Source organism: Carcharhinus amblyrhynchos, chromosome 9, assembly GCF_965287045.1.
Source record: "Carcharhinus amblyrhynchos chromosome 9, sCarAmb.v2.hapA, whole genome shotgun sequence".
In the NCBI taxonomy this organism is placed as follows: Eukaryota; Metazoa; Chordata; class Chondrichthyes; order Carcharhiniformes; family Carcharhinidae; genus Carcharhinus; species Carcharhinus amblyrhynchos.
In genome coordinates, this window is record NC_137332.1 from 95,577,569 (window position 1) to 95,591,525 (window position 13,957).

The 13,957-nt window shown below is 47.1% G+C and overlaps 1 protein-coding gene across 1 annotated transcript; it reads right to left on the reverse strand.

Annotated features, from left to right (window-relative positions):
* Positions 1-351: 351 nt before the first annotated feature.
* On the reverse strand, positions 352-12,721 carry LOC145348105 (class I histocompatibility antigen, F10 alpha chain-like). Its single transcript, XM_080196251.1, has 6 exons — positions 12,503-12,721; positions 10,064-10,324; positions 3,154-3,429; positions 2,758-3,036; positions 1,450-1,569; positions 352-1,043 (listed from the first exon to the last, which is right to left on the reverse strand). Exons 1-6 carry the CDS (start codon positions 12,552-12,554, stop codon positions 1,000-1,002), a joined length of 1,032 nt encoding a protein of 343 aa, XP_080052377.1. The 5' UTR covers positions 12,555-12,721; the 3' UTR covers positions 352-999.
* Between the last annotated feature and the right edge of the window lie 1,236 nt (positions 12,722-13,957).

Genomic DNA, 13,957 nt, shown 5'->3' on the forward strand with positions numbered 1-13,957 from the left:
ACGATAACACAGAATCGCTGAGCAGAAACTGATAGCCAAGTTCCGCACACATGAGGACGGCCTCAACTGGGATCTTGGGTTCATGTCACACTATCTGTAACCCCCACAATTTGCCTGGGCTTTGAAAAATCTCACTAACTATCCTGGCTGGAAACAATACACATCTCTAACCTGTGCTTATCCCTCTCTCCACTCACACTGTCTGTACCTTTAAGACTTGATTACCTGTAAAGACTCGCATTCCAACCATTATCTTGTAAATTGCATTTGTGTCTATATATGCCCTGTTTGTGAACTCAAATCCCACTCACTTGATGGAGGTTGAAGCTCCTAAGCTAGTGTTGCCAAGTAAACCTGTTGGACTTTAACCTGGTGTTGTGAGACTTCTTGCTGTGCTACCCCAGTCCAACGCCGACATCTCCACGTCGTAATAAAATCTCCCTTGTTTCACTCTCCATCCACACTGTTCTTTTCTGGAATTTCCTGGGAGAGGGAGAGGGATTTTTCTCCCTCTCAATATCCAAATCTATCAGCCGCCTCTCCCCAGCTGCTCTCCAGCCTCCCTGACATCTGCAGTCAGCCTTTCCTCAGCTTCTCCCTGAGACCTGGCTCCAGGGACATCCATGTTGGGATCCTCCATTTTGGGAACATTCTGCTGTGTGGAGCGAGGGGTCAGTGCTTCCTGCGGGGAAAGTTGTGCAATGTGTAACCGAGCCCCACAATCCCCAACACTGTGACAGGAGAGTCTGGGAAAGTGACCCCTGACCTGTGCCGACACTGGGAACAGGAGTTCAACAACCTGATTGTCCTCTTCAGCACTTAACATGTTTTGTATCTTCTGTTATACACTTTTAATGATTTTGAAAAACAGATCAGGCTTGTTGGAATCTTGACAAATGCCAGACACATTTAAGATTTTAAAAGTCACATTGAAAATCTTTCAGAATGTGGTGAGTGTCCATCAAATGTGAATGTATTTCATTCCCAACAATCTGTCCCTCAGTCACTTACTGGAGCTGTTGTGTACGTCCCACTTGGTGAATCTGCAGAAGTAAAATAAATATCAGTTAGAATGGGGAATAATCCATTCTCAGAGAGTGAGAACACAACAAGTGTGAGGGAATGGAGATTGTGTGAGAAATACTCAGTCTCACACTCCCCTCCATCCTTACACTTTATGGAGATCCTGTAGATCTCTTCCATTCCATCCATATTCAGTAGGTGAGGATGTGAGTGTGTGCGCTGGCTTTAATGATCAATATTACACCTGGTCTGGGCTGATCACACAAAGGAAAATCAAACAGGGAACAAGATGTGTTTATACGTGTGTATCTGTGAGTGGGAATTAAATCAGTTCATTCAACACAGTGTCCTGTACTCCCAGTACTGGAGATTCCCCACACTCACTCTGTCCCCTCAGTTCTACATTTTCCTCTCTCTGATTCTTACCTCTCTGTTGTCTTTTCCAGATGACTATTCCGATTATCCCAAATATAACAGCCAGTGCTGGGATTACTGCTCCGATTATAATTCCAAGATTATATTGTTTCCCACTATTTTCTGGGATTTCTGAAACACATTTGAATAATATGAGGATTGTCTCTCTGTTCCCGGATCCATTCCCAGTTCTCTGTTCACTGGGGACAATTGGATCTGAAGCTGCCCATTGAGAATTGATGGGATTGGCTGAAACGCTGGTTTTACACTTGCCCCATTTCACCCTCCAGTGAAGTGACGAACGATTCCCACTGATGGTGGTGTCAAAGCCGTGTGATCCCAATCCCATAGGAAACCCTCCCAGCCAGTTCAGTTCTAATTCTCCCCAATGTCATAGAATCATAGAATCCTACAGTGCAGAAAGAGGCCCTTCGGCCCATCGAGTCTGCACCGAACACAATCCCACCCAGGCCCTACCCCTATATCCCTACATATTATACCCACTAATCCCTCTAACCTACGTATCCCTGGACATTAAGGGGCACTTTCTTAGCATGGCCAATCAACCTAACCCACACATCTTTGGACTGTGGGAGGAAACCGGAGCACCCGGAGGAAACCCACACAGACACAAGGAGAATGTGCAAACTCCACACAGACAGTGACCCGAGCCAGGAATCGAACCCAGGTCCCTGGAGCTGTGAAGCAGCAGTGCTAACCACTGTGCTACCATGCCGCCGTCTGTGTGTCCTGTTCTTGTTCAATCCCCAGGGTTACATTGTTCGTCCCAGGAGGCAGCACCACTGATAGTTTTCACATCAAACTTCAAAGGGATGAGGAATAAACCGATCACAGGAAACTGGACTGAGCTGAGAATGAGGAAATCCACAGATAAACAGAGCAAATGTTTCAAACGAAGCACTTGGTCCAATCCAGCAGCAGGACTTAGTCCTAAATCACTGCACTGAGCCCACCATGATCAACACATGGAATAGTGAAAGAATCCAACTCAAAGATTTCACAAATGTCCAGAGATTGAGTTCCAGACACTTAGACAAGTATCAGCTGATCAAAAAGAGACAGGATGGATTTGTGAAGGGAATCTCATGTCTGACTCATCACAGTAAATGTAATGAGGAGCACAATAACATAGTGGATAAGGGAGTGTCTATGACACTAATAACAACACAGACAAATACACATTTGCGTGTACACACACACACACACACACACACACACACACACACACACACACACACACACACACACACACACACACACACACACACACACACACAGTATAGTTTGACAGTTCCTTACCCCACTGATGGAGCTTGGGCTCTGCCAGGCTGCTGTGTTCAATTTGACAGGAGTATTGATCCTCATCCCCAGCATTTATTTCAATCTCTTTCTGGATCTGATGGCTCCCATCGTGGTTCGGTCGAATCCCCGAGGATAGTGTCTCAGACATTACCTCTCCATTCCTTAGCCAGTTCACCTCGATGTCTACAGGATAAAAGCCAGTAACCAGGCAGGAGAGAGTGAGCGGCTTGTACTGAGTATTGGGTTCACTTCTGGAGATGAAGACTTCAGGCTGAACTGTAATGGGAAAGGGTGAAAACACAAACAATAAACCCACACTGAATGGAATGGGAGAACGGTTTGATCGATCAGTGAAGTTAGATCAGAGCATGAGCTCAAAACTGAAATCAGTACCTTTCCGTCCAAAATATTCCTTTCCAGCTTGTAAATATAACAACAAATCCTGGATAAACTTTTCTTCTAGACTTGTTTTCCAATATTTGTTCCAGGATTGATCCGAATCCCATTTCTCTTTAGTCTTCACCGCTATGTGATTGGACGCGACCCATCTCATTCTGTTGGGCTCCAGACTAATATAGTCCTTTCCATCAAATCCAACTCTCATCGATCTCTTTATGGAGCCGTCATCAGTGACCTCGACAATTAGGATCCATTGAAAAACGTGAATTCCTGTCAATAACCAAAAATCAATCATCATTTCTTCCCAGAAAGTCACAATTATCAAATCAATGGGGAAATGAGCAATCATACTAGGATGGTGTCAACGGATTTGAGGATTAGAAATGTTACACCCTCATTGATTACATTCCAATCAGTTCAAAAACAAAGGCAAGGAAACCTATAGGGAGAAAATTAGCCTGAAGTCTTCATCTCCAGAAGTGAGCCCAATAGTCAGTACAAGCCCCTCACTCTCTCCTGCCTGGTTACTGGCTTTTATCCTGTAGACATCGAGGTGAACTGGCTAAGGAATGGAGGGGTAATGTCTGAGACACTATCCTCGGGGATTCGACCGAACCACGATGGGAGCCATCAGATCCAGAAAGAGATTGAAATAAATGCTGGGGATGAGGATCAATACTCCTGTCAAATTGAACACAGCAGCCTGGCAGAGCCCAAGCTCCATCAGTGGGGTAAGGAACTGTCAAACTGTACTGTGTGTGTGTGTGTGTGTGTGTGTGTGTGTGTGTGTGTTTGATGTAAAAACCATCAGTGATGCTGCCTCCTGGGATGTAGAATGTAACCCTGGGGATTGAACAAGGAGAGGACACACAGACACTGGGGAGAATGAGAACTGAACTGGCTGGGAAGGTATCCTATGGGATTGGGATAACACGGCTTTGACACCAGGAAGGCAAATGGGATGCTGGCCTTCATAGCGAGGGGGATTGAATATAAAAGTAGGGAGGTCTTGCTGCGGCTGTATAGGGCACTGGTGAGGCTGCAGCTGGAGTACTGTGTGCAGTTTTGGGCGCCGTACTTACGCAAGGATATTTTGGCCTTGGAGGGAGTGCAGAGGAGGTTTACTAGGCTGATTCCGGAGTTGAGGGGGTTGAGCTATGAGGAGAGGCTGAATAAACTAGGCTTGTACTCGTTAGAGTTTAGAAGAATGAGGGGGGATCTCATTGAGACGTATAAGTTGATGAATGGGATGGATAGGATAGAGGTGGAGAGACTCCTCCCGCTCAGAAAGGACAGTAGGACTAGGGGGCACAGCCTCAAGATAAAGGGGGGGGCGGTTTAGGACAGAGTTGAGGAGGAACTTCTTCACTCAAAGGGTGGTGAATCTCTGGAATTCTCTGCCCGTTGAAGTGGTGGAGGCTGCCTCGCTAAATATTTTTAAGACGCGGGTTGATGGGTTTTTGATGAGGGGATTAAGGGTTATGGGGAGAGGGCGGGAATGTGGAACTGAGCCACGACAGATCAGCCATGATCTTATTGAATGGCGGGGCAGGCTCGAGGGGCTAGATGGCCTACTCCTGCTCCTATTTCTTATGTTCACTGGAGGGTGAAATGGGACGAGTGTAAAACCAGCGTTTCAGCCAATCCCATCAATTCTCAATGGGCAGCTCCAGATCCAATTATTCCCAATGAACAGAGAACTGGGAAAGGATCCAGGAACAGAGAGACAATCCTCATTTTATTCAAATGTGTTTCAGAAATCCCGGAAAACAGTGGGGGACGCTTCCATCTTGGAATTATAATCAGAGCAGTGATCCCAGCATTGGCTGTTATATTCGGAATAGTCATCTGGAAAAGACAGCAGAGAGGTAAGAATCAGAGAGAGGGAAATGTAGAACTGAGGGGACAGAGTGAGTGTGGGGAATCTCCAGTACTGGGAGTACAGGACACTGTGTTAAATGAACTGATTTAATTCCCACACACAGGTACACACGTATAAACACATCTTGTTCCCTGTCTGATCTTCCTTTGTGTGATCAGCCCAGACCAGGTGTAATATTGATCATTAAAGCCACCGCACACACTCACATCCTCACCTACTGAATATGGATGGAATGGAAGAGATCTACAGGATCTCCATAAAGTGTAAAGATGGAGGGGAGTGTGAGAATGAGTATTTCTCACACAATCTCCATTCCCTCACACTTGTTGTGTTCTCACTCTCTGAGAATGGATTATTCCCCATTCTAACTGATATTTATTTTACTTCTGCAGATTCACCAAGTGGGACGTACACAACAGCTCCAGTAAGTGACTGAGGGACAGATTGTTGGGAATGAAATACTCACATTTTGTGCACTTTACACATCTTCCGAATAATCAGTTTTTAAAAACATTTTTAAATCTGTTTCATTTTGATCAAAAGTGTAGTTTGAAAGATTCGAACAAGATTGATCTGACTTTTCAATAACACTAATTATGAATAGCTGTTCATCAAAAAGTTACCTGTCTGAACATTAACTATACTTTAACATATCAGTTGGTGGAAGAACAATCAGGTTGCAGATTGTTCCGGAAATGGATGAAATGGAGGATCCCAACATGGATGTCCCTGGAGCCAGGTCTCAGGGAGAAGCTGAGGAAAGGCCGACTGCAGTTGTCAGGGGGGCTGGAGAGCAGCTGGGGGACCGATAGATTGGATATTGAGAGGGGGAAAAATCCCTCTCTGCTCCCCAGGAAATGCAACAAAAGAACAGTGTGGATGGAAAGTGAAACAAGGGAGATTTTATTCCAGCAGCAAATAGACAAGGAAGGGGCCCTGACTCAAATTGTTAATTCCTCCCTGGCCACGGGGAAAGTGCCAGAGGACTGGAGAATATCTAATGTGGTTCCGCTGAGTAAGAAGGCTTGTAGTGATAAATCAGAGAACTACAGACCAGTGAGTCTCATGCCAGTGGAAGGAAGGCTATTCGAGAAACTTCTGAATGAAAGAGTCTGTCTCCAGATGAAGAGGCAAGGTTTGATCAGGGATAGTCACCATGGTTTTGTCAGAGGGAGGTCATGCCTAATAAATTTGATTGAATTTTTTGAGGAGGGTGGTGCAGTCAATGTAGCTTATATGGATTTCAGCAAAGCCTTTGACAAGGTCCCAGATGGGAAGCCTATAAAGGAGGCAAATCCTCATGGGATACAGGGTAATTTCATAAACTGAATTTAAAATTGGCTTAGTTATTGGAGACAGAGGTGATGACAGAAGGCTGCTTTCGTGACCTGAAGCTAGTGTCCAGTGTGGTACCATAAGGATCTGTGCTGCATCATATATTATTTGTCATTTACGTAAATGACATCGATAACTGTGTTGGGGGGGTAAGATTAGTAAGTTTGGGGATGACACAAAGATTGGACGGATGGTTAACAGTGAGCCAGAGTGCCTTGGGCTACAAGAAGATATAGATAGGTACGGCAATTGGGCAGATAAGCAGCAGATGGAGTTTAACCCTGAAAAGTGAGAGGTGATACATTTTGGAAGGATGTATTTACATGAATGTCATGACACTAGGAAGCTCTGTGCAACAAAGTGGCCTTGGCGTGTTTGTCCACAGATCTCTAAAGGCGGAAAGACATGTTAGCAGGATGGTGAAAAACAGCTGGTCACCTCCATGCTGTGGCACCGGCTGGTCACTTTGACCCCTCCCCCTGGATTTGTCACAAACATGCAGAAGACGCTCGTGCGGTTCTTCTGGGACAATCGACTGCACTGGGTCTCTGCGGAGGTTCTGCATCTCCCGCTTGAGGAGGGCGGCCAAGGTCTGGTGTGCCTCCACACACAGATAGCGACCTTCCACCTCCAGACCCTGCAGAGATACCTACACGTCGTGCCTCCTCCGTGATGGTGTGCCCTGGTGACATTTTTCGTCTGCCAGTTGCACGGCCTCAACTATGATGTGCAGCTCCTGCATATCAATCTGGGGTGTATTCTGTCCTCATTGCGAGAGTTGCCCACCTTGTACCAGGACCTCGCGTTTGGAACGCGGTCGCCTCGTGACGCAGCTCTCCCCTGTCAGGAGTAACGGCTACCGTGTGAGAGCCGCTGCTCAGGAATCCACACCTCCAGCCTTACAACTTCAGGTGGCTGGCAGAATGGAGGGCCGTGGGCGCCGGGGTGACCAGGATGGGGGACTGGATGGCGGAGGAGCGGGCTGGATGAGCCCCCACGTGCTGGCTGAGCGCGCGGAGGCGGCCGTCTGGCGCGCGGCCAAAGCCATCCAAGACCTTATGATGGTCGTGCTCGGCGCTGAGTGCATACATGGGCTCAAGGTGACACAGGCATGCGGTGGGATCCCGTCCGAGTGTTCCCCTGTTCGGACGGAATTCCACATTGGCCCAAAGCCTAGACCACCCCCCGCCCCCCGGCTCCCCGCCGCTCCCCCGCCCCCGGGTCAGGCGCCCCTCTGCGTGAGTCGTCTCACAGAAATGTCCTCTGTGCCCTTTTCCACCGCGCGGAGGCGTTTCCTGTACAGGCTGCTGCTGCACACCTTCCACTACCGCGTCCTCGCCTGTTGCCTGGATACACCTTGGCGGGCCTTGTTGCCACCGGGCAGCAGAGATCCCCAGTGGAGGTCTCCCTACGGAGGGATCTCCCCCAATTACCTTGGGGACCTGGGGTGGAGGGTGCTGCACGCAGCGGTGCTGTACAACCGGAGGTTTTTCCGGTACACGGGCTCCCGAGACTGCCCTTTCTGTGGCCTTGTGGAGTCCGTGGACCATGTCTACGTTCTGTGTTATAGATTGCACGCCCTTTTTGGTTTTCTCAAACACCTTTTACTGATGTTTTGTTTGCACGGTAGTCCCACGCTCCTAATCTACGGGCACCTTGTGCGGAGAGGGGCATATTGGGATGCCGACCTCCTCGTGAACCTGCTCCTGGGCCTGGCGAGACGAGCCAGCAACAGGTCCAGGCAGCGGGTGATCGACAGGGCCGTCCATCCTGACTGCCTGCCCCTCTACCGCGGCTACGTTCGTGGCCAGGTGTCCCTGGAGACGGAGCATGCGGTGTCCACGGGCATAGTTGACACCTTCTGCGCCTGCTGGGCACCGCAGGGGCTGGGGTGTGTTACAGACCCTTAAAACATTAAATCAAAATGTGATTGTAAGTTTCCTTTGGACTTTGCTTTCTGTTAGGTCCATCCCCCCTTCCTTTTGGGGGGCTGCCCCTCTTAATTTGTCGCTAAGTTAATTTGAGTCTTTTTACTCATTGGGCTGTCAAAAGACATGAGTCATCCTTCTGCGCCCATTGGGCACCACAGGGGCTGGGGTGTATTATAAACCCCGAAAATCATATTATATGATGTTTTAAGTTTCCTTTGTACTTTGTTTTTGTTCGGGCCGTCCCCCCTTCCTTTTTGGGGGGGCTGCCCCTTTTAATTTGTCCCTAACTTAATTTGAGTTAATTTACTTGATTGGTGCCTTAAAAGAACTACCTGATGAGTTCTAATTGATGGTTAAATCAGGGAACCTCATGCTCCTTATTTAAAGCAGGTCTGTCAGTATTCCAGCCTGCATTCAGCAGGGAGCAACTGGACAGCTGGCTGTGTGCAGATGTATGTTGTAAATAAAGTGATTTGTGATGGGACTTTTGCCTCCGTGGAGTTATACAAGCACTTTGGAAAATTTTATTTACAATGAAGGCCCTCTACAAGTTGACAATGTTCCTGTTGAATTGTTTTGAGAAGTGGCCAATGTTGTGATGAAAGCTAACAGCTTCATTGCAGTATTACTGACAAGAAGCAATTCTTCACCTAAAGAGGGATCAGTGACTGCAATGGTCTCCAGATAGAGGTATGGGTTCAGGATACACACTATCCTTCCTCCATAACACGGGTACAGGGTACATGAGACAGAGGCCTCAGATCATTATGCAACAGAAGGATACAACTAACTCCACGTACTGCTTGGAAGTCTTGTGGTTGATCAAGAAGAATTCTGCCTCCGAGTCAGGAGCTCTGGGATCTCCAGGACTTGTTCTCTGTTGGAGAATAGTTCATGACGAGACATAATCTGTTAATCATAGAATACCTACAGTGCAGAAGGAAGCCATTCGGCCCATTGAGCCTGCACTGGCAACAATCTCACCCAGGCCCTATCCTCGTCATGCCACATATTTACTTTGCTAGTCCTCTGACACAAAGGTCAATTTAGCATGGCCAGTGCACCTAACCAGAACACCTCTTGGACTGTGGGAGGAAACCAGAGCACCCAGAGAAACCCATGCAGACACAGGGAGAACGCGCAGACTCAGCACAGACAGTGACCTGCGGCTGGAAATGAACCCAGGTCCCTGGTGCTGTCAGGCAGCAGTGCTAACCACCAAGCCACCCTTAATTTTATATCGAATTTTATATTAATGAAGGTGGAGGGCATTACCTTCGGGTTTCATCTGGGCAAATTGAAAAAGACGTGCTTGAATAATGGAAGAGGTTAAATGAGGTTTGGCAGAGTGTGTTTGAAAGGATTCAATCTCTAATGAAATGTTGAACAGAGAAAAGACAGCCTACAGTTCCATTTTTCAACAACTGACTTTCTGGACTATAACAGCAGGGATCAATTATTCTCATCACAGAACTTGTGGATTATTAACCTCTGCCCTCCACAATACGCAACTCTGCCATACAAAATAGAGATTCAAAACTGTTCCCTTATGCAGTATTAGGTTAATCACAGAAGTGTCAATGTAACGATCTCAATCAGAACAGGGAGAAGGAACAGAATCACCCTCCATGTCTCCCTGATTCATGGTCCCACACACTGTATACCCCAGGGTCACAGTCTGCAGTGTAACGGTGGCTGGGTACCTGACTGACACACATTAAATAGTCAGTGGGAGATTGGACATCACTGATCTTACCAGATGTCTGGTTTGTGTTCTTCATTATTGAATTCAGACTCTCCTTTGCCAAGTCTGATCGTGCATTTCCGACAAATGTAAGCTGTTCCCAATATTCCTCATCAAAATATTCCACCATGAATTGCTGTCTGGGAATCATCCGACGAATGTGAGTGTCATGATAATTAACTTGAACTCCTTTCACTATTGCAACATTAGTAACCTCAGGAAGATCCCCAATTCCGGAGATTGCTGTGTATATCACAGTCAGTGAGTCAGTGTCTGTAAAATAGTAATAGGTTAATAAACATTTCCACACACTACCAGCTGATCACAGTGAGAGCCATCCACACAATGACAAACTCCAATAATCCACATTTAATTCCAATCTTAGAATCCTGTCTGATACTAGCAATGGGGTGTTGGGCAATCCAGAGCAGGATCTCCACTATCCTTCACACAGCTTTATAATCCCCCTTTATACATACTGACTAGGATGTGGTGCTCTGAGATAACCTGACCTATTCAACCATGAGGGCATCACACTGATCCTGAGGTGGGTTAAAGATGGATTATCCTTCTTACAGGAACATAAAATATAAAAGCAGGATTAAACCAAATAGCTGATTGAGCCTCTCCACCATTCAATACAATCATGGGTGATCTAGGGCTTTAACACAAGTTTCACAACTGCTCCCCGAATCTCTCAATTCCTAAGAGTCCAAAGATCTGTCTATCCGAGTCTTAAATGCATGCAACAATGGAGGATCCACAACTCCATGGGTAGAGAATTCCAAAGATTCACAACACTTTGAGTGAAGAAATTTCTCCACATCTCAGTCATAAATGATCGATCCCTTACCCTGAGACTGTACCTCTGTGTTTTAGATTCCCCACACTGAGATAGACCCTATGTGGGAGGGGGCCTATGGGGATGGGGGCCTATGAGAGCAGGGCCTGAAGAGGCCCTATAATGTGTTTCACAGCATCAGGGGAGAGGGTCCCATTGCCACTCTGCAGCTACAATATAAACAGGGAGGTGAGGGGGTCCCGCTGCCACTCTGCAGGTAATCTGTATGGGGGGGAAATGGGCCAACTGCCACTCTGCAGCTCTGATTGGTTGGGGACACGTTCAATGTGGTTGGCGGGGGTGGGGACGACAAGGGCTGATTTTCTGGGTGATGTGGGGCTCATTACGGCCACAGACCCTGTGATTGCGGTGGGGAGGAGAGAGTTTGTTGAGGCTATGTATAACAGCAGAGGACTGACTGTCATTCCTATGGTGCATGTGCAGAATCACAGGTCTGCACATGCGTAGTAGCTCTCTCTGCTGTCGCGCAATAGCCCTCTCGGCTATTGCCACTCTGCAGGCTGGCTGGTGAATTCAACCTTTCCCACTGTCTGAAGCAGCTATATATGGTCTAGCTGATATTTGTAAACGTCTAAGGCCATAAGATTGGGAGTGAAAACTCACCCAAAAAATGGATCTGCAATTCTGCCATTTCCATGCTAGCTAGATATTTAGAATCATTCTTATAAAATTCCATCCATCATCTCACAACCACTGCAAGATTTTTTATTCTTGTACTCCAATCTCCTTGCAATAAAGACTGTTATACCAATGGTCTTCCTGCTTGCTGTAGCTCCATGCTAACTTTCTGCATTCCTTGTACAAACACACCTCAATCTCTTTGAGCATCAATACTCACATACTTCACAACTTTGAAAAAATATTCTGCATTTCTATTCTTATAGCAAAAATGAATAACTTCACACTTGCCACGATTATACTGTATCTGCCATCTTGGGGCCGCCTCACTTACCTACATCTGTTTGCAGGCTCTTGGTGCCTTCCTAACAGCTTATCTTATCACCAACCTCTCTATCAGCAGTAAATGCGGACTCGAGAGAGAATTTTATCCCACTGTGTGGTGTCTTCAGGAAGCAGTGTGCCATTTACTGGCAGCAGGATCTTATGGTCCCGCTGTAATCAGTGGGGTTTTTATTGAAGGCGTTTCTTGTGCCTGGGAACCCGCAGCAGGGGAGCGTCATTGGCAGGATGGACAGTTACCGTCAGTATAAACAGCAGCAAGATTTTGGCCCTGTCTCGTTAACAAAGTTACTAATGTAGATAGTAAATAGCTGAGTTGTGAGTATTGAAGTGATGAAGCTGTTTTGCTTCTCCCAATCGATGTGAAAGTTAAAATTGTCCATTTGGAGCATTTTCCATTTGTTCCAAGCTTCTCTGCTCTGGGTGTTTGTACATCCTGCTGTCAGGAGAGCTGAACACCAATCCTATCAGAGTCTTCCACACTGTGCTGTCTTCAATGGTGTCAAATATCAGGCTGGCTGTATAACAGTGTCTGAGCAAACATCACCCATTTCAAACTCTCACCAAAAGATTCAAATTCACCCCAGAGAGAGAGAGAGTGAGAATGGAGGAGGGAATTCTGTACTTACCGGGAGAGACCCAGGAAAAACACAGGGAGATGGAGAAAAGGATCAGCAACATTCTGGGAATCCACTGTCCCAATTCCAATCAGTGACTGGGAATTAAACACTCTGAGGATGAAACAACTTTATAAACTGGGGGAAAACATGAAATAAAAACCCAAAACCTTATCCAAACTCCATTTTCCCGTCTGTATCGAGCATTTCCTTCTTGCAGAACCAGAGGATGTCTGATTGGTTTGTCTCAGAAAATTAACCAATGAAAGAGATAAACAGCCAGCCTGTCACTAGTTACCAGGAAGATCAAACTCAGACAGGTTCAGATTCAGGCTGGAAAAAGTCTCTGGGGTGCTTTTCCCATTCCGACCCGCTAATGTTATGGAGGATGGAGTTGGGAGATGCATGTGTTGGTCATTTTCCGGGATCCCGGCGAACGTTTACGATCCGTGCACATCTCCCAACCAGAAAAAAATGGCACCATTGAGACCGTGCTGAAAACCGGCTTACCACTAATTTGCATCACTGACCATACTTTAGCATAGTAAGAAACCTCACAACACCAGCTCAAAGTCCAACTAATTTATCTGATAGTAAACCCACAAGCTTTTGGGGTTTGTCCCTTCGTCAGGTGAATGGAGAGTTCTGGCCTCAGACAGAGTGTATAACAGCACAGACAGTTCACAGATTACTGATTAGAGTGTGAGTCTTTACAACTAACCTGCTATTCAAGTCTTAAAGGTGCAGACAATGTGAGTGGAGAGAACATTAGGTTAAAGAGATGTGTATTGTCTCCAGACAGTACAGTGAGTGAGGTTTTACAAACCCAGGCAAGTCACAGGGGTTACAGATAGTGTGACATGAACCCAAGATCCCTGTTGAGACCGTCCTCATGTGTGCGGAACTTGGCTATCAGTCTCTGCTCAGCAACTCTGCGCTGTCGTGTGTCGTGAAGGCCGCCTTGGAGAACGTTCCAAGGTATTGGCTACCAAGGTTCTCCGTGGCAGCCTTCACGACACACGACAGCGCAGAGTCGCTGAGCAGAAACTGATAGCCAAGTTCTGCACACATGAGGACGGTCTCAACAGGGATCTTGGGTTCATGTCGCACTATCTGTAACCCCCGTGACTTGCCTGGGTTTGTAAAACCTCACTCACTGTACTGTCTGGAGACTCCCATTCCAGAGAGGGAGTGCTCGGAAGCTGGGGGTGTGCATGTTAGCACAGTGCAAGTTCTCTACAGGGCAGCAGTAAGGCCAGTACGCTCAAGGGATGGGGTACCTGTGTTAACCAGATCAGTGGGGGCAGCCGTGTCCATAGGAGGTGAGTGAAATAGCATGAGCAGGTAGCCATAACTGTATGGGGAAGGGTGTGGGGGGGGGCAGGGGGTTGGGGGGGGGGGAGGGGGGGTGCGTGGAGCGGGGGGGGGCGGTGGGGGGGGGGGGTGACGTTGGGCAGTGATGAGGCC

Bases quoted from the DNA above. Each gene is read 5' to 3' on its own strand.
- LOC145348105 (XM_080196251.1), bottom strand. From the start codon at position 12,554: ATGTTGCTGATCCTTTTCTCCATCTCCCTGTGTTTTTCCTGGGTCTCT. The intron at 10,325-12,502 runs GTAAGTACAGAA...ACTATTTTACAG, and splicing joins TTTTTCCTGGGTCTCTCCCG to ACACTGACTCACTGACTGTG. The intron at 1,570-2,757 runs GTAAGGAACTGT...AATGTGTTTCAG, and splicing joins GCCCAAGCTCCATCAGTGGG to AAATCCCAGAAAATAGTGGG.